A 20,362-nucleotide genomic window follows, 5' to 3' on the forward strand; every position below is an offset into this window, starting at 1 on the left:
ACAGAGCTAATAAGTCGCAGAGCTGGGACTCACCCCAAATCCCCAGACATCTTCCAGAATCAGTCTCTTGGCAGCTGCCTGAAACATGACCAGAACCGGCGTTCCAGACCTCCACACCTTAGAAAGCACTGGTATGTTGAATATGTTAAGGTTGCTCCCCCTTCCTTCCTCATACTCCCAACACATCCTTACCCAGAATGATTCCAATTACAAAGTATTTTTAGTTTGTGGTATCAAAGAGAAACTCTTAGAGAAACTGTTCTGGAAATCTGCTCTGTATTCAAGGCTCCTCAAGACTCCAACAGGAAAACAATAAACTGACATCCTGAGAAGCTGAGTCCTGCCCCTTCCTGTCTGCCTCACCCTGCAGACGGGTGTCTGGTGGGAAACTGGACACTTCTGTCAGACGGAGTTTCCTGCATGGTCCTGCTCTTGTCTGCCAGCCGAGCCCAAGTCACCCCATGAGGCAGATGTGGGGAACAGCTGGTGTCTGTACAAACAAGGGAGGAAGGATTCAGGGAGCAGACAGACCTCACTCCAGGCCAAGGCCTGGAAGGCCCCAGCCCTGGGGACTGGTACGAAGTTAAGGTGGAGATTTGGCAAGAGGAAAGTTTAGGAGAAGGTGCTCAGAACTTTCTTCTAGACCTGAAGACCACACATAGGACTCTATTCAGGGGTCTCCATCTATCCAAAGGAGCCCATCCATTCCATTTACTCCAAAAGCCCATCTGCCTGGAGAAGGACATGACACTTGGACAAGATACAAATTCACTGGAACAATTTATTCAGGGCAGTGTTTAGAGGCAGGTGCTCTGGGGCTTAGATCCACTAGGCTTGCACCTTACCTTGACCACTTATTAGTGATGGGCCCTGAACCTTTCTGAACCTCAGGCTTACTGTCTATAAAATGAAGTTAAGAAACAATAGCTATAATAGAACTACTGTGCTGATTAAATGAAATGACACATGTAAAAGTAGTTAGCATAATGCTTGGCAAAGGGTTAGCTCTCAATAAATATTAGCTAATATTATTTGTTTGGAATCAGGAAATTCTAAGTCCCACACAGCTGGACCATCTTGCACAGATGATTCCACTTCTAGATTCAATTTCCAACTGTTCTGGGTGGTTCTAAATAATATTGAGAATATGCTCAGAAGTCCAGGGCATAACCCAGGATTTTAAAGTCACTATTCAATCAGAGGAATTTAGGAAGCTGTTTAAGGCAGATATGCAGCATCAGTGAATTTCTCCGTGCCTGCCTGGGATCTTCTGCTTAGGGACAAGGATTTTTCTATGAGATTGAGAACAACAGTACAAGTGGTAGCTAAATAGTTCTATCAGATTAAGGGCAGGGTCATGAAAGGAAGGCCGTCCCTTTCCTACTTAAGAGATATCCTACTATGGAAGCTGGGGACAGAAACTAAGCCTTTCTTCTGCCCTGTGGATGCCCAGGGGAAACGCCTGTATGGGCTAACTGGGATGTGAGGGGTGCTTGGCAAGGATAGAAGCCTCGTCTTCTGTTTTTGCTGCATTAAAAAGCTGCTTTCACCATGGTCAGGAAGAAGGTGTCCTGATCCATGGTTCCCCAACAATCAAGGTTTACAAAGAAATATTTCCAATTAGAATGGGAAGGGTCAGGCCAAGGACAAGGTCCTAAGCCCTAAATGTTTATGAAATTTAGCCCTGACAAGGAGAGAGGGCTGGGATCTTGATCCAGATGGAACTGGGTTCAAGTTTTGGTTTTCCCATACAAGTTAAGTAAACTGAGGTGAGCCCTTTAAATACACTGAACCCAAAATGATTTATCCATCCAACTAGGATTAACAGAGTTACTGGGGTTGACATGAGGATTCAGTAATAACATGGTATCTAAGTATCTTTTATTTTGTCTGAATATGCAAGAGTTCACTTTGTGATATTTTTCATTATTGTTTGTCTCCTCCACATAGTAACTCCTATAAACCAATCTAGGGAGCTCTGGTGGCCTGACAATAAGGAGTGGTGCTGTCAACCCAAAGGCACATAGTTCAAATCCACCAACTGCTGCAAGGGAGAAAGCCTGGCAAACTCCTCCCATGTGATTTTCTGTAGCTCAAAGACCAACTGAAGGGTCAACTTTGAGTCAATTCCACCTCCACAGCACATAACAACAACAAAAACAACAAACCAGTCTACTGAATAGGGAGCTCAGGTGGCCTAATGGTAAGGAGCTGCACTGCCATCCCAAAGGCACATAGTTCAAATAAACTCATCAGCTGTTCCATGGGAGAAATGGAACATGGGAGAACACACATGTTCCCTCGTGTCGGTGGGCCACCAGAGCTACTTATAAAGCTATTAGTGGGCTCAAAATGTTGACCTTATGGTTATCAGCCATGTGTTTAACCCTTGTGCTACTAGAATTCTTTTGAGAGGCCAGTAGAGTCTCTAAGTTTTACTTCATAGTTGTAACAGGTTTTATCTACTCTGCCCCCTTGACTGCTAGTCACCCTCACCAGGAACTCTTACTCATCTTTCAAGTCTCAGCATAAATGCTATTTCCTCAAGGACGCTTTCTCTGTTCCTTACAATGTCCTCCCTAAAAGCCATCACATTTCCTCCACTGATTTTCCTTCAAGGTAACCAAATGCTTACTTATATCGTCATTGCTACATATCAGGCTTCCGTATAGATGACAAGTTCCATACAAATGTATAATGAACACAGCCCAGCGCAGTGCTGGACACACAGAAGTGCTTAATGAATACATCTAATTGTTGGATGACAGAAATTTGGTCATCAACATTTTGCACTCTTAGCCAGAGGGGAAAACCATCAATATAAGGTGAGACGAAGGAATCTTTAGACCCTAAAAGTCAATATTATATTTATGATGTGGGTGAAAAAGAAAATAAAAACAAAACAAAAACAACAACAAAGTTCATTCAGAAATAGCAAAGAGTTGAGTCTCGGTCTTTGGTCTTCTAATATAGAGTCAGCATTCACCTCAAGGCACTGGTGTCAAAACTGACACAAAGGAGTCAAATTCATGTGTGTGCGTGCACGTGTGTGTGTGTGCATATATATGTTCTCATATGACAATAAAATAATATAGAATGAACTGCAACTGAAACTCAGTCTCATGACATCATATCCCTGCCACACACTTCATAGACATATTAATTCTTTTAAGAATGTGCCCCAATAAATAAGTCTTAATTTTTTTTATGTTTTACTGCACAATTTATTATTGTTGTGTCATCAAGTTGAAATCAATTCACAGCTGACCCTCTAGCGGGTTTTCAGAGACTGTAAATAAAATAGAAGAGTGTCTATTTTTCTTCCATGGAGCAGATGGTGGATTTGAACCATGTGCCTCTGATTTAGCAGCACAAATCCTTATCTCTAAGACACCAGAGCTGTCCACACAATGTATAGTATATAGGAAAATTATTTTAATCAGTGCTGCACTTTCTGTGGCTGATGGTGTGCCAGGGTATGTGTGATAATTCTACACAAAATTGTGTTTAAAATACAAATTGCCAGTGCAGATATGGAAAGAAAGGGTAATAATGGGCATGGTGCAATGATGATGAATTTTAAACACAATATGAATGGAGGATAGTGTGAAACACAATGTATATGAACTTTGTACGCAAACCAATAAAAAATTAAAAAAAAAATTTAAAACTAATTTCCTTATCCATTGGCTTTCAAAAATGGCTGACTCCAAGACAATGGCGTAGACAGTACTCTACACTGTGTTAGTTTTGCAACATGTATCAAGGCTTTTAAAACTGTTCACATGCTTTACGATAGTCATTTCAATTCTAAGAGTCAATTAATGGAAGGGATAAGTCCAAATACAGTAGTAGTGATGCACAAAGACGTTCATGGGCATCATTATTTAAAATTGTGATGAAATGAAATAACACAAGTTAAAATGCTGAAGTGGATAGTTAATTATATATCACGACTGCATTGTAAACAATAACACAACAAAAATGCAGCAGAGACCTTCATACTCTGTAATTCTCATGTGTAAGATTTCCTATACTAAGCAAACAAACCACTACTTGTCTAGCAGTTTGCCGTACTGCGGTGGCTTGCATGTTGCTGTAATGCTAGAAGCTTTGCCACCCGCATTTCAAATACCAATTACATCAAATGTGTTGTGCAACCATCACCAATATTCATTGCTGAATTTTCCATCACCATAAATAGAAACTCAATGCTTCCTACACAGGGACTTAGCCTCCCTGTTCTGCCTTCCCCTGGTAACTACTATTAGATTTTCATTTCTATGCATTACCTATTCTAGCTATCTTCCATAAATAGGAGATAAGATAGAATCTCTCTCTCCAAGGAATCAACTCTCTTTAGGATGCTTCAGTATAAAGGACTTGCATTGGGAGCCAGAGGTTTTGACTGACCTCCCTCCATCACTTCCTGTGCCATCTTGGACACACTAGTCTTCCTTTCAAGACCTTGGCCATTCTCCACATTAATGAAGAGAAAGGACTGGGCAGATCCTGACCAAGGGCTCTTCACCTGTGAATGACTAGGATTCTCTATCCAGCTTTGTCTCTGGAAATTAGTTTTAGCTTCTTTAAAACTGGAGATAAGATCAAATGATCTTTGAATTAAAATGATCTTTCAACTCAGAGTTTCACTGAGTATTAAAAGAGAAAAATGATTTGCTGCTAAACCACTGACTGCGAGAACTGTCCTCGTCTTACTTTGCCTGAGTCTCTCTCAATTCTCAGGAAGAACCCCACCCTCTACTCTCAGCTCCCATCAGAGGAGTTTAAGTGGTCGCTTCTCCTTGAGTGGCTGATCTCAATCTCATCTGAATGTCCATGTTTACGATATGTACTCCAGTCACTTCTATGTGAACCCTAATACGTCAACGATGAAGGTCATGATTAAGTCACTCTTGCCTAATTCTACAGGTGTGAAAAAAGGGCATTATAAAAAAGCTCAGAGGTCAGGAGTTATCTTGTTGGAAATTCCCCCCCCTTTAATTTTTCCCCAGACTTAAGCCACACTCTAAAAATTTGGGTTCTTGCTAGAATTATTACTTGCTATTCTCTTGCCTAAACCACTCTTGCTTCTTGGTTACTTCCTTGGCATTTCCTTGCTTGAATTTCACTGCCAATGTTATTTCTTCTACTGAGTCTTCTCAGATATGACAGAGACCCTCATCAGGGCCCCAGTCCTTTCTTCATAAAAATACCTGTTGATCTTCCAATGATCTTTTTTTTCTACCTGACTCTAAGCTTTATACTCAAGGTATCACCTCAACATGTATCAACCGCAAGTCTTTCATATCTCATTCTGGGTTCAGAACATAACATCAGCTCAACTATCTCTATAAGAATTTAAAAATAAATAAAGTTTGAAGGCAAAAAACTGACAAAACGCAAACTTCAAGAACCATTCCAGAGTACAGGAGTGACTCTGACCCAGAGAGCTGGGGGATCAGGGAATGAAAAGTGGATTGAGTGGTACACTGGCCTACCTTTTTGGTCTTCACTGTGGAGGTGCAGCAATCCCCACCATCATAGTTGCAGAAGGCCCGGTTGTTGATGGCATCACAGTAATTGTCTCCCATGAAAGGCTAGGAGGGAAGGCAAGGCAGGAAGAAAATGCTGTCTTAGTCTTATCCAGGAATGAGGGGAACTGGTCCCAGCCCTTCATGTAGACCTCTGTGGGTTTTTCAGTATTTCTCATATTCTCACAGGCTTCAACAGCTAGATCAGCTGGCTTCAAGTCACTTGGACAACTTACCAGTTAACTTGCCACACATATAAAGGATCTCACTTCAGGTATATTATCCCCATTAGAATATGAATGTTCTAGGAGACACTGGTCATTCAATAACTAGTTCTTGAATGCCTCCTATGTGTTAGACTTTGTTTTAAACAAGATGATGTAATAAATAATAAATTGACGAATTGGAGTCACTGCTCTCCACCACTCAGTAGCTCTTGTGGCCTAGTGGTATGAAGCTTCGCTGCAATTCCAAACACACACAGTTCAAGTTCATCAGTTGATCGGTGGGAGAAAGATGAACAATCTACTTTTGTGCAATTTATTGCCTCTGAAAACTTCTTGGAGGGTCAGCTATTAGTTAGTTCTGACTCGAAGGTACACAACAACAACAGCTCCTCAAGATCTCAGGTCTTTGTGTCATTTAAATTATTACATTAAGATGAGGGAGTGAATAATTTAAAAGTGATGTATGATAGGGTATTATGGTTATCACAAGAGTCCACAATTAAGGTTGCATAGTGGAATGTACTTGGGGCGGTGGGAGGGGTACAGGGTAGATTGTGTACCAGGGAGGGACTCTTTCTTTTACTTTTGAAAGAGAGGAGTGAACTTGAGGTGGGGGGAGGGCTGGGCAGGTAGAGAAGTGCAGCAATGAATGAATAGAAATCCAAATTCTCTGCAAATGTTCATTAAAATTATTTTTAAAATAATAAAATAAAGAGGATAAAGCAAAAAAAATAATCACTCATGCAAGTGGCCAATTTCAACTCTGATAAGACTGACAAAGGGGAAAGACAGGATGCTATTAGAATGTAGAGCAGGAGGATTGTATTTCGTAGAGGAGCTCAGCGCAGGTGTCCTTTAAGAAATCGCTTTTGAGCTCAGATAATAAAGATGTGTTAATTTAGATGGAAGTGGAGGAGGGAGACTTTAGGTAGAAGGAACAGTTTAGACATACATTTTTTTCAATATAGAAATATCTCTAGTATGTCTCATGCAACTCTTTCTGTCAACAATATCAAGACAAGTTCATCTACAAGTTCTGGTTCAAACCCCAACCCCTTCAAAAAAGTGTTCTTTTAATTTCTTTACTTGTAACTCTGACTGCTGTTTCCAGTCTCATGAACTTGCTCCTGGCACATCATGTTAGAACTGTCTCTTTAACTATCTGCCTCCTTTACTGGACTATGAGTCCGTTAGCGTACATTGACATCACCAGCAGCGGTGTCACCCAGTGTGGTAACTCATTGTGTTACATGCCCCACCCTCTTGCTCCCACAGGATCAGCCGGAGAATCCATGCTATGGGTGGAGCTGTCCAGCTCTGCCAGTCTTGCCTCCCACCTCCACACAGTTCCTCTTCTCTCTGATTGGCCAAAGCAGAAACCCTCTTCTCTGCTCAGAGAGCCCTTCTATCCACCTGTCCACACCTTGACTGGCAGGTGATGGTGGAAGGAGTGGTGAGTTACCATATTAAGTGATTTGGGACGCAAACTCTAGTCACGTCACTGCCTTTGCGGCCTCTCCCCCTCCATTGCTGGGCTGTTTATTGCCACTGCCATGGCCATTGTCACAGATTCGGGGATCATTTTGTCATCACTTCCCCTGGCAATGTCAGTACATTGAGTGATGTCACCATTTCTGTGTCCTATACTTCTTAGCAAAAGGCCAGGTAATTTGATTCAAAACACTTCAATTTCTATTTTGTAAATATTTGTTTAGTGCCGTGATGGATGGATGCATCGATGGGTGGATGGAGTAAATGGATGTGAGACCAAGTGATTTGGGGAAGACTTAGTTACTGTTTCCACTCAGACTAAAATCATTGTGTCCTAGAACCTAGAAGAGTCCTGGCATAATATACACTCAGAAAGCTTTGATAACAAGCTTTGACTATTCTGCACACACACCTTGGGGCAGACAGTAGGGGCCTAAGAATCATAAAAATCTATTCTCTATCCTGATGACCTTAAGACATCCTATGTTGAGGGGTCCTCTCTGATTCCTCCCTGTATATCTCTTCTAAGCACATTTTTAAGCCCCAGGCAAGAGACAAACTACTGACTGACTCTAAGGTAAGAAGAAATGAAAGAGCTGAGGGGCACCTGGAAGGGCAAAGGCGATAAGCATCGTTGGCTGGGCTTGGGCCCTGACAGGTGAGGGTTTCTTGGGCCTCAGTGCTGAGCCAAGAGAAGGATCAAATTCCGCTGCCACACTAGTTGCCCAGACCGCCAACTCAGCAGAACGGGCTCCCAAGTAACCCAACTCTCCTCTACCCAAAATGCTGGGCTGACCCCATAACGGGAAGCAACAGCTACAGCCTGGTGCCTGGGCTTTTCTGTTCCTGAAGGAAGCTTGGGAGAATTGGTGTTCTGTGTGGCTGCAGTGCTTACTGTCCTGAGCAAATGGCACAGGGAGTCACTAACCAACACACAGGAAGAAATGTGTGACCCAGAGCCATTCTGTGACACTGATGGGTCAGAGAATGGCCTTGATTCTGTCATCTATGTAACGGGATTGCTAATTTCCTACCCAAGATTTCTGTTAAGTGGATACTGGCAAAAAATAATGGACATAGCTAGTGGTAACCATCATCAATATGCAAATAATAACAAGAAAGTCCTTTCGAGGGACCTGATGTACATCTTGCCCTGAGACTCACCTCACAGCCTTTGAGACAGTGAATCCGATCAGGAAGAGGATACCAGTCAAGGCCAGCAGTGCATACAATTCTCTGCAGAGAGAAAGGAGACACGTTGGATAGGTTTGGGGTTGGGATAGAAACAGTCCAGTGTTTGCACCATAATCAATCACCTCACCTCTTTCTGGCACTTCCACATCTAGACCTCATCTTTGCTTTAGCATGGGCATTTACCTGATACTTGCAATCACAGGAACCATAAGATTAAAAAAATATTTGTGTTCACCACGTGTGTCATGATCCTGTGTTCCCTTGGCAGGAATAAGGGCTGAGAAGCAGGCTTGAAGATTGGCGACACAACCAGAAAAGCCTTTCAGAAAATTCTTGGCTGATGTTTGACCAGTTGATGGACTTGGACTAAAGTGGAGGCCAGGGTGTATGTATATGTGTGTGTATAGCTCCAGTCAAACAAGGAGAGAGACATGGGTGTTGCTGAGGACCACGTCTAAAAAATATTCAAAAAGGCAGAGTCCTTGGCACTGTCTGCTCCAGCCCCCATGAAATCAAATTTCTGAGGCCAGGGGCTGGGATTCTGCATTTTAAAAACTGACCCTCCTCCCAGATGATTCAGATGCACATTACAGTTTGAAACAAGAGGATTGAGGATGAATGTGCTAACTGCAGGTTCTGAATCTGGGGAGAAAGAGAACCCATTAGGTTGTCATCTGCTGCCAGGCCCTATGGGACACTCCCAAATCCCCAAGGAGTTGTTCTCTCCCAGTGACTTTTTCTGTGAAATGTCCTTCCTTACCTCATCACCCAGAGAAACCTTATTTATCTTTCACAGTTCTACTGAAGACATCATTTTCAGGTGGCATTTTCCCCCCAGCCTCCTCAAGTAGAGTTGCAGCTATACAGCTACAGGCTTACTTGTAACTCCCTTTAAGAAAGATAATAAAAACCTTGTTGAGGCTCTTCTTCTTCTGCTGACCCTTAACCTAGTGACAACGCTAATTGTCATTAACATCACAGTTATTATCAATGGACTCAAATGGGTCGAGAATGATAAGGACGGTGCAGGACTGGAAGAGTTCACATCTGTTGTGTCCAGGGTCATGATGGGCACATACTCACCTCAACAGCACTTACAACAGCAACAATGACGGTTAACATGTACTGCGTGCATTCGGGGGTACTGATTACTATATTCATTGTCTCATCTGTTTTTTTACCCCCCTGTCATCCGGTGGGCAATGGTCTGTTGCCATAAGAGAAATACATTTCCCAGGGTCTACAAATGTTAGGTAAAGAACTCAGGATTTAAAATCAAGTCGATGCTCCAGAAGCAGCTTAAAGGAGGTTGGGATGTAAAGCCCAACAAGCTACTTTAAAAACAGGTGTATGAAGAAAGAAAAAAAAGTAGGGGGGGAAAAATCATTCTCTGGAGTGGGGCTAATATTAAAAATTCTAGAAGCTGTTTTTTTTCCATTCTGCCATAAACAGCACACTTATTGCCTCTTTAAAAAACAAAATGTAGAAATGGATGCATCTACCAGGGTGCCTCAACTTGCAAGGAGAGATAACTGCGTCGAGGCCCAGCTGTGGAAGTCTAAATGATTAGGCCTTGCTTTCCTGGCTAAATGCCAGTTGATTAATTTTAATTAAGAAATGAACAGTCACACAGGCCAGAATATGTGACCAGCCCATTTTCTCCTGAGAGCAAACTTTTATGGGAGCCAAAGTAGAATAAGGTTTCTTGGTAAGCTTGGACTAAGGAGAATCACGTGACACTAGGGATCTGGCTCTGACTGGGTTGGGTGCCTCTCTTCTCTGCTCCCCCGAATTTTTGCTTCACTTTAGGCTCTCCTATACCTACAATGGTGTCTGGCACAAAGAGGATGCTCGGTAAGGATTTACTTCATGAACAAATGGATCCACCTCAAAATAAAACTTCATTTACCAACGCACATTATTGGATCATTATTTTTTTTGTTTCATGTCTATAGCTACAGTACCTAGCATATTGTTGTTGTTGTTGTGGTGTACTGCTGATGTGGGCTGAACCCATAGTGACCCTCTGGTAAGTTTCCAGAGGCAGCTAATTGCATGGGAGGAGATTGTCCATCCTGCTCCCATGGAGCTGCTGGTGGATTTGAGCCTCCTGCCTTCAAGCTTGCAGTGCAGCTTCTTGCCACTATGCCACCAGAGTTCCCTATAGTTCCTAGCATAGTATCTTGTTTAGAGGATCAGCTTAAAGTAGCCAGAATTAACATACACACACAGTGCACTGAGGAACTTGGACTTTGAGGTAGGGTAGACACGGCATTAATTCTGACTTGAAATTATTTTATATATGTCCATTCTGATGATCTTCCATCTGTAAAACGGGAACTAAAAATTAATTATATAGGCTTGTTGTGGATGTAATGGATAAAATGGGATGGATAAATGGATAAAATGGGATATATGTAATGTGAAAATGTTAACATAGGGCAAATCCCTTAAGCTTCGTGAGGGTGGGGTCTGGGTTTTAAGGCCATAATTCACCCTTAATTTGCCCTAGAATCACAGAGTACAGTCAACAAACATCCACTGACCAGCTGAAGGATATCAGTGTCTCTGGTCTTCCTTCCTTTCAGCTCTAGCTCTTTTCTGCTCCCGAGTTTGGAGGGCAGAAATTGGGAGAATCACCTGCTTTCACCGTCTGAAAACTTTTATTCAGACTCACATACCTGGATCTAAAAGTCTGTCCCAGGCCAATTCAAGGATGTTGAAAGGGCTTTTGGTAATACTTCAAGAAGTTAAAAAAACCACAACAACAAAACAAAAACACTCAGGTTAGGATCCACCAGAGACTTGACTCCTGTCCTTCCCTGTTTATTTGAAAGCTAATTTACTCCATCCGTAGGAGTGTCTTGGTGTGGTTGTACAAGTTTCTGTCAGTTGAGGTTTACCTGACGTGAGTTCAGAAAAAGGACTTTTATACTATCTGCATGAGACTATTTATCTTTCCAAGGCTTTAGGATTTTCCACTATTACTGCATGCCCCACCTGTCTTACTACAGGGCCTCTCTGTGTGCAAGGAGACCCGGGCAAGGGAGCGGGCAGCAGAGCTGAGGGAGAGACCAGGCTGTTTACATCACAAGTTGGGATATCCCAAATGGGGCCCCTCAAATGTCAGCCTGTTCCTCTTGATGCCAGTGAAGTATCAAGCCTAACCAGCGCTCATTCAGACTGTTTAGAAGAGGGTTTTTATTTCCTCTCTTGGTGAATATGCTGCCTGTTGTAATAACCACCATCATCACCAACAATTCCCTCACCACCACCATCCCTTCCACTGCCATGGTCAACAACATCCTCATTATTCTTCTCATCAAAACAAAACCCATTATTGAACAAATGGTATCATCCCAAACTCTATGCCCTGACTTTTTGTATAATTTACTTCTTAACAGTAATTACATGGGAAGGACTTTTAAAAAATTCCAAGTTACACACAAGGAAACCACAGCACAGGGGAGTGAAGCAACCTACCCCCAAATCACACACGTTGGCCATGCCAGTATCTGCCTGTTTGTAGGGTTGATGTTTGGAACCACCACATACTCCCTCAAATTGCCCCAGTCCTTGAAGCAATCAGCACAAAATAGCTTACTCTTCTGATCTATAGGGAGACCAAAGTTCAGAAAGACTTTGAGACAAATGTAGGAGGTGGCAGGGAAGTGAGTTCTTTCTAAATTACAGTGTCTAAAAGACAAAGGCTAGGGGAGATGAACCCCAGATGGCACTGAAGATATATGAGAAGACTTCTCAGGACAGTGTCCTTATCCGACGGCCTAGAAGTCTTTGGAGATGAACCCTCTTTACTCTTTGACTTTCCCCTTTGATTTAGAAGACCTACTGACAAATAGTCACATCATTTAACTTATTTTTATGTTTTGTTATCAGTCACTGAGCTCTTGGCTTTGTTCTGGGTAAGCTCTCTAAAAACGTGGGCATTTCCTCCTGTAGCTCTAGTGTTTGAAGAATACCTGTCCTTTGAAAGTGTGTAATAGATGGCTGTTGCTGTTGTTGTTAAGTGCCGTCAAGTCGCAGGCAACTCATAGCGACCCTATGAAGGAGAGTCTTCAATGCTTGTGTGTCTTTCATCCTCTCTCCAGAACAGATGGCTAGTCAATGAATAAGTAAGCAAATGAACATATGATCAAATTAATGTGTCTATGAGTGAATAAGAAATCACTGGAATTTGGCCCCATCTCTTATTTTACAACTTTATTCCCTTTCAGAGTATGAGATGTTTCTCCATCTACATATCAAACAGGCTGGACCTGATGCACATAGAGACCTCGTCCAACAAGGGATGTGTTCTATTGCCTCTGTATGCAAGTGGTCAAAATGTGCATGGTGGAAGCCTCATAGTATAGACTGCAACATAATTAGCACTGGGTTCAAAAGCTGAATCAACCACATTCTTTATGTGGACAGGGTATGAGGCAACTTCTCCGAGCTGCAGCCTCTTGGTGTGTAGACTGATGATAGTTACCTAATCAAAGTGTGGTGGCAACACAATGAACTGATTATATGAAATTGCCTAACAAATGCGCTATATACACCAGATTTTCAGTAAGTGTTAATTTCCTTTTCCTCTCTCCTTCTATACCCAGGAAAGGGCCTGACCCATGCTAAGCATCTATTACACATGAGTTTTCACTTCTTAGGTTCCCAGCTTTTTGAAGAAACGTGGCAGGAGTTGCAGCAGAGTCTGACTCAGGCCCTTCCATTCACTCTGATGCTCACAGGCAGCCGCCCCTCTTAAAGACAGGAGCCATCCAGGGCCTGCTTTGGCCTGGAAACGCCTACACAGCCGCTCTATTTCTGTACCTCTCGCTGCACCAGGGGCAAGGGTGCAGCATCGGCCAGCTTTTCTGCCTTATTCCTGGAAATCATCAATCTCTGCCCTTCGCCCTCCTCCTTTTTTCTACCACATTTTTTTCCTCCTGGATAATGAGGCCTCCGGAGACCCGTGGAGGTCTGAACCTCGTTATGGCTCTCTCGGTAGACCGGCATCAATAAAGGCAGGCAGACCAGGGAGCTGGGTGGGGGCTGGGGTGGGCAGGCAGCGGGTGGGCCATGGCAGGGGGTGTGGGATGAGGAGGGAGTAGGGGGGTTGCAGGCTTTCTGATCCCTGGATTTATTTCACAGTGAATTATAACAACTCTTTAATGCCCAGGGCTCATAGAGGGAAGGACAAGAATTCACCTCGGAGGCAGAGAAGAGGCCTTGAGCAGGGCTGAGGCCTGGGGAACCTAGTCTGCGTAACAAGTGAAGACCACTTCTGGCGCTGGAGTGAGGGGGCGGTCTCAGTGTCTCTTCATGAGAGTAGTTCTTCTGCTCTTGTCTAGGTGGGGGTTAGGTGGAGCAAGGAAAAGGGGTGGAGGCAGAGCTTCGAAAAGAATTGCCAATCCTGACAGTTGGACTATGAGTTCTAGTTCCATCCACTATAGACATGACCCTGGACTAGTCACCTCCCTCTCTGATCTTCAGTTTCTCTTGCTGTACAATGTTTGATGGTCTTCAGCAGCCTCGGAATTCTGACATTTGGACTCTGCTAATGGGCGTGTAGAGGACATGAGCCCCTGGGCAGATTCTCTGTGGGGATTTGGTAGGAAGAATGAGAAAGGGCACTTTGAAGGCAGAGAAAACAAAGGAACATGAGGGCAGGAGATGGGTCTGTGTGTGGGTATGAGAAAATTGGAGACTGGCAACAAGATAGAGGCTGGAGATGGACCGGAAAGAGCATCAGAGAGGAGGAAGTAGAACAAGGTGAATGGTATTCAGAAGGAGAAGAGAACAACACAATGAGAATAGAGATCAGATGGCAAAACCCAACAACCTGGAGAGACAAAGATGGAGATGGAAAAAGGTAGCAACAGGAGAAAGGAAGGAGAGAAGAGGGGAAAATGAATGCTGGGGTATAGAGGGTTGGGGTGGCGGGGCTGACTAGGCCCAGTGTCAAGTCCATGTGCCCAGAGTGCTGAGTAAGGCCTCAAAATCCATGCCCTCAGCTCCTTTGAGAAACAGAACACTGGGTATCGAGTTCTGCTCCAACTATCCAGAGCACAATCTACAGCCAACAGGCAGACAGCTGCCTGGGTCTGAGAGCCCCTCCTTTTCCTCTACCCCACGCTCCCCCATCCTTGCATCCCAGACACAAAGGTTGGTGGAGAGATACACCTGAATCTCTTAGTCTGACACCAACTCCCTTCCCCAGGGTGACGAGCCCAAGGCCCACATTCATTCTGCTTTAGAAGACATAGTTTAGGTTCCATGTTAGCTCAGGAAGCTCTGATCAGTCAAATAACAAAAAGTAAAGTGGAGTAGTCAACCCCAAAATCAAATGAGCAGTGATGCTGGCTGTCACATGATCACCGGGTCATGGCCACGCCAGCCTCACACAGGGAAGAGCACACAGTACTAGGACTCAGGCTGTGTCTGAGCTCTTGTTCCGGATCTATCACTTCCCTTCTGAGGTGGCAATGCTCACATAGAGAAAACACAGGCAATGACCCTTCCTTCACACAACTGTGCTGCATTTTAACTGTAGGTCTCTGTGCCCAGAAATGGGCACACAAATTATCACATAGTAGGGGCTCAATAAAGAGTAAGTATTAATGGGCTCCTAAATCACATAGTAGTTGCTTGCTTTTCAGAAAACAGACAAAGTGGGGGTGGGGGGTGGGGAAAGAAAAGAAATAAGCCAAGGAACATAGCCCTACTTCACAAGAGCTTCTACCGGAGATGCAAGATAGTCCTGTCCTTAGGAAGATGGATTTTATAGTCAGCCAAAGCTTTGTGGCTTTCTCCTGCCACTTCCTACTGGTGGCCCTGGCACCTCAATGTTCTCATTTATAAAGTTTCACTGGTAGTAGGAAGCTGTACTGCAATTTCAAAGGCACAGGATTTGAATTCATCACTGCTCTATTTGGAAGCAGGGGTGGCATCCACTTCCTAAACAACATGCCTCCCGAAACTCTGTTACTTTGATAAATGACGGCAGTTGTAGAGGGGCTTCAGGCCTTTAGTTCATAGGGTCGCTATGAATCATGCTCGACTCGAAGGCAGTCAACAACAGCTGCGGGAGAAGGATGGACAACACCTCTCGTGTGATTTACCATCTCTGAAAATCCACTGGAGGGTCAGCTGTGGGTCACCCCTGTCTCGACAGCACCCAACAACACTGGAACCAAGTTAATTTTGACTCACAGTGGCCTGAAGGGACTGAGCCAAACTGTCCTACAGGATTTTGAAGGCTGTAATAGTAATAGAAACAGGGTGCCTCATCTTTTCCCCAGGGGGCAGCTAGTGGTTGAACCACCCACATTTTTGTTAGGAGCCTACCGCTTAACCACTGTCCTGTCAGGACCCCTACTATCCCCTCCTAAAGCCAGCGACCAGTTGCTGTGAAGTTAGTTCCTACTGCGCTGCCACTAAGTGTGTCAGAGCAGCACTTCCCAGGGCTTTCCAGGGCTCAGAAAGGAGATCACGCAGCCTGTTTTGGGAGTTGTCTCTAGGTCGCCTTGAATCTCCACCCTGCAGCTAGTGTCCTAGAAATCATTTTCATACAAACCGGGGACTGAAGGAAAACTAGCCTTGCCAAGGGGTTCTTTCTGGCTCATGATGATACTCCATTCGATTTCCAAGGCTGTAAATTTAACAAGGGGATACTGCCTCATTTTTCTGCTGAGAAGTTGGTGGTGATATCGAACTGCCAACTTTTTGGTTATCGGCTCAACCCTTAATCTATTTCCCACCAGCCTCTCACTCTTAGGCTCTTTCAGGATTCAACGAGACAATAATTAGAAGGCTTTTGGCAAAGGAACTGACAAGGACACACGTCGAGACTGGAAAAATAATTGTAAACAAGTTCTTACCTCATAGACCAGGGGTAATAATTATATGAGATAAGATATAGAAAGAGACCAAAACGGGATTGGGTTACAAAAATGCTCAACAATGCCATTTCCCTCCCCGTTAGCTGGTAAATGGGCCACCACTTACATCCATGCGACTGGGATTCATCCAGTGGGGTACTTCGCGAGAAGTCATGTTCGATGGCAGGTAGACAGACTCGCTGTTGTGGTCCAGGCATGAGGCAACACACTCTGAACCTAGGAGCAAACACAGAACAAGACAAAGCTTCAGATCACTCATCTCCTGGTGGCCATGTGCTGTCCTTCCCAGAATACACCCTGTCAGCTACAGTACAGTAAACTCAGCTATCTCAGCCTCTAAAACAGTGGGAAGAAGTACAATTCTGCTTACTTGTCTCCTGTTCAGCTGGTGCCCACCACCATGCTCACTGACAATGAGCCCAATTTGATCATCTGCTCCAAACCCTGTCCTTCAACCAGAACAAATTTCAATCCTCTTTGCGAGACACCTAAGACCTCCCCCAGTGTCTGGAGGTGGTCAGTGGAAGATGATGGAGAAAGACCTTCACCCTTTGGCTGGTCCAACCAGATTGGAGTTACATTTGGTTTTCTGTTCATTCCATCCACACTTTCACCTCTTTACTTCTGTTCAGTCCTTCTCCTAAAATGTCCTTTTGATCTCTGTTCCCATGTTGTTGTGTACCACAGAGTCAGAACCGACCGAAAGCTGACCCTCCAGCAGGTTTTTAGAGGCAGATAATTGCACAGGAGGAGATTGCTCCTATTTCTCCCAACAAACAAGTAACTGACTAAATATTCTAAATATTACTGTTAGATGCCATCAAGTCAAGCACGACTTTGTCCTATTCTGTGCCATCCTCATAATCTCCGACTATGTCCATTTCATTGAGGATCTTCCTCTCTTTCACTGACTCTCTATCTTTCCAAATATGATATCCTTTTCCAAAGAATAGCATCTCCTAGCAATAAGCCCTAGATATGTGATATGAAGTTCCGTCATCCTTGCCTCCAATGAGCACTCTGGCTGCACTTTTTACAAGACAAATCTTTTGAATTTTGGCATTTCATGGGGTATTCAGGGCTCTTCTCTAGCACTACAACTGAAAGGCATGAACTCTTCTTCTGCCATCCTTATTCAATGTTCAGCTCTCAGATGCATATTAAGTGATTGAAAAGACCATGGTATTCTCAACTGATGAAGTAAGAAGATTAAATAATAAATAAATGAATGAATGAATGAGGGAATGTGTGAATGATAACTAAGCCCTTAGGAATCTTATGAAGGAAGGAGTATGGAAATAGGTACGTAAAAAGGACATGAATAAATGGATAAATAAATGAAAATTATTTAGGCAATGAGTCATAAAAGGATAGATGACTAATAGGCACAGAGGTAGGACATAAAAAGGATTTCTGAGTGAAGAAAGGTGATTTTCAGGTTGTAGCTTGGCAAACTGATGATAATTTGGCCTAGCCTGACCTCACTCACACACTCGAGGGTCTCCAGAAAATTCAAGTCAATCACACAGAGGTCCCTAGGACTCTGGAGAGGTGCTTATTCACATAGGCATCCAAGTGACTGTTAAAATCCGGCCATGGCTCTACAGAGGTCATGGTGTCATCTCCTTGCCTTCATGCCAAAATTACCCTCAAAATTAAATTGATTGCTATGTGAGAAGCAAGACTTTTCTTTAACTAACCTATTCTATCAGTCATTCTAAACAGTCCCACTCTTACAAATATATACTGTTAGTTTGTGAGAGGCTGTTGAGTAAACTATTACTCATAGTGTGACCACAGGGACCACAAAAGAAAACGTGTTCTGTCTTGTACCATGCTCTAAAACTCCACCCTGCTCAAGCCCACTGCTGCAGACACTACAGCGATCCATATCCTTGAGAGACCTCCTCTCTTTCACTAAGCCTTTACTTTTCTACCATAATGCCCTTTTCCAAGAACTGGTACCTCTAGACAATATGGGCCATCTTTGCCTCCAAGCAGCAACCTAGTTGCATTTACTCGTAGGTAAGTTGGTTTGTTCTTTGGGCAGTCCACGGATATTCAATACTCTTCACCAACACTACATTTCAAAGGCATCAATTCTTCTTTGTTATCTATTATCCAACTTTCACAAGCATATTAAACAATGGAAAATACCATGGCTTAGGTCACCACATCTTAGTCTTTAAACTAACAGCTTGTTTTTGGTTTTTTTCACAAGAGGTCCTTGCCAATAGATTTACCTAGTACAACACATCTTTTAATTTCTTGACTGCTGCTACCATGGGTGTCGATTATGAATGAAAGTAAAATAAAATAGCTGATAACTTAAAACTTTTCTCCATCTGTCATGATGTTGCTTCTTGGCCCAGTTGTGAGGATTTTTGTTTTCTAGATTTCTGTTGAGGTGTAATCCAAATTGAGGGCTGTAGTCTTTGATCTTCAAGAGGTGGTTTTTCAAGTCTTCTTCACTTTCTGCAAGCAGAATTTTGTCATCTGCATAATGCAAGTTGTTGATGCATATTCTTCCAGTCAGGATGCCACAGTCTTCTTTCTAGAAGTTTGTGAATGTTGCAAAAAAGTAGTTCAGTTTTAAAATGACTGTTCAGCACACAGACTGCATGAATTATGATGAAAGGATGCAACTCTGATGCACTTTAAGGCATTCAGTATGCCCGTGTTCTGTTTAAAAGTCGCTTCTTGGTCTATGTACAGGTTTCACATGAGCATAATGAGATGCCTCAGCGTTCCCATCTTCTCCACGCCATCCATAATTTATTATGATCCACACAGTCAAATGCCTTTGCATAATTAATAAAACATAAAAAATACCATTTATCCAGTATGTTTTACTTTCAGCCAAGAGTCATCTGACAGGAGCATTGATATTCCTTGTTCCACAACCTTTTTGAATCCAATTTTAATGTCTATCATTGCTCTGTTAAGGAATTATTCTAAATTTTTTTCAATATTCTTCAGCAAGATTTTACTTGTGTGTGATATTAATGATATTATTCAGTATCATTAATTTGGTATGTCCAGTAATTTCCACATTCTGTTGGATCACCTGAGTATAAATATGGATCTCTTCCAGTTGGTAGCCAGGTAATCGTCTTCCAAATTTCTTGGCATAAACTAATTGGTGAGCATGCTCAGGACTTTATCTGTTTGCTAAAATAGCTTCATTGGTATGCCATCCATCCCTGGGGCCTTGCATTTTGCCATTGCTTTCAGTACAGCTTGGACTTCTTTAAAACTCCAGTACCATTGCTTCCTAATCACAAGCCCCTTTCTGCAATGGCTCCATGTCAAGCAATTTCTTTTAGTATAGTGACTATATCCCTTCTACGTTTTTTACTGTTTCCTGTATCATTCAATATTGCCTATAGAATCCTTCAGAATTGCAAGTCAAGCCTTGAATGGGCTCTTCGGCTCACTGAGGATGAGCTTGTCATTTGACAAATGTGTCCTTCCTCTGGGTTTTCTAACTCCAGGTCACATCCTTTGGGCATGTGTTAGAAGAGGCTATTCTTTGGAAAGGGGCATCATGCTTGGAAAGGTGGAGGGTCAGTGACAGGAAGATCCTCAATGAGATGCACTAGCACAGTGACAGCAGCAATGGGCTCAAGGGGGTTTGTGATAAGGAAGGTGCAGGATAGGATGGTTTTCAGATCTATTGTCTACAGGGTTGCTGTGAGTCATACTTGACAGCACCTAACAATAATAACAACAACAGCAAACATAAATATACAATGCATGTATAAATAGGAAGTTCTAGTGTTACAGTGAGTAAGTGCCCGATTGTTAATTAAAAGGTTAACAGTTCAAACCTAGCAGCTACTTCATAGGAGAAAAGCCTAGCAGTCTAGCTCAATAAAGATTACAGCCTTAAAAATCTGATGGATGAAATATGTTTACGGCATTGAAGTCTATGGGGGAGAGAATAGTCTCAAAGTATTATATTTTAGGGCATTATTTTTATCGTAGGAGTATGCAATGAGGGTTGCAGAGTGGA

The 20,362-nt window shown here is 43.0% G+C and overlaps 1 protein-coding gene across 1 annotated transcript in view; it reads right to left on the reverse strand.

Annotated features, from left to right (window-relative positions):
- PAPPA (pregnancy-associated plasma protein A, pappalysin 1) overlaps nucleotides 1–20,362 on the reverse strand; it is a 305,562-nt gene that overhangs the window by 10,468 nt on the left and 274,732 nt on the right. The window contains exons 20-22 of the mRNA XM_006890754.1: nucleotides 16,454–16,563; nucleotides 8,417–8,488; nucleotides 5,502–5,600 (exon numbers count right to left, since the gene is read on the reverse strand). Of these exons, the coding sequence (XP_006890816.1) occupies nucleotides 5,502–5,600; nucleotides 8,417–8,488; nucleotides 16,454–16,563 (281 nt within the window). The remainder of the gene's footprint in view (nucleotides 1–5,501; nucleotides 5,601–8,416; nucleotides 8,489–16,453; nucleotides 16,564–20,362) is intronic.

The sequence above is a fragment of the Elephantulus edwardii genome, unplaced genomic scaffold (assembly GCF_000299155.1).
Source record: "Elephantulus edwardii isolate Elephantulus edwardi_28Jun2011 unplaced genomic scaffold, EleEdw1.0 scaffold00092, whole genome shotgun sequence".
Classification (NCBI taxonomy): Eukaryota; Metazoa; Chordata; class Mammalia; order Macroscelidea; family Macroscelididae; genus Elephantulus; species Elephantulus edwardii.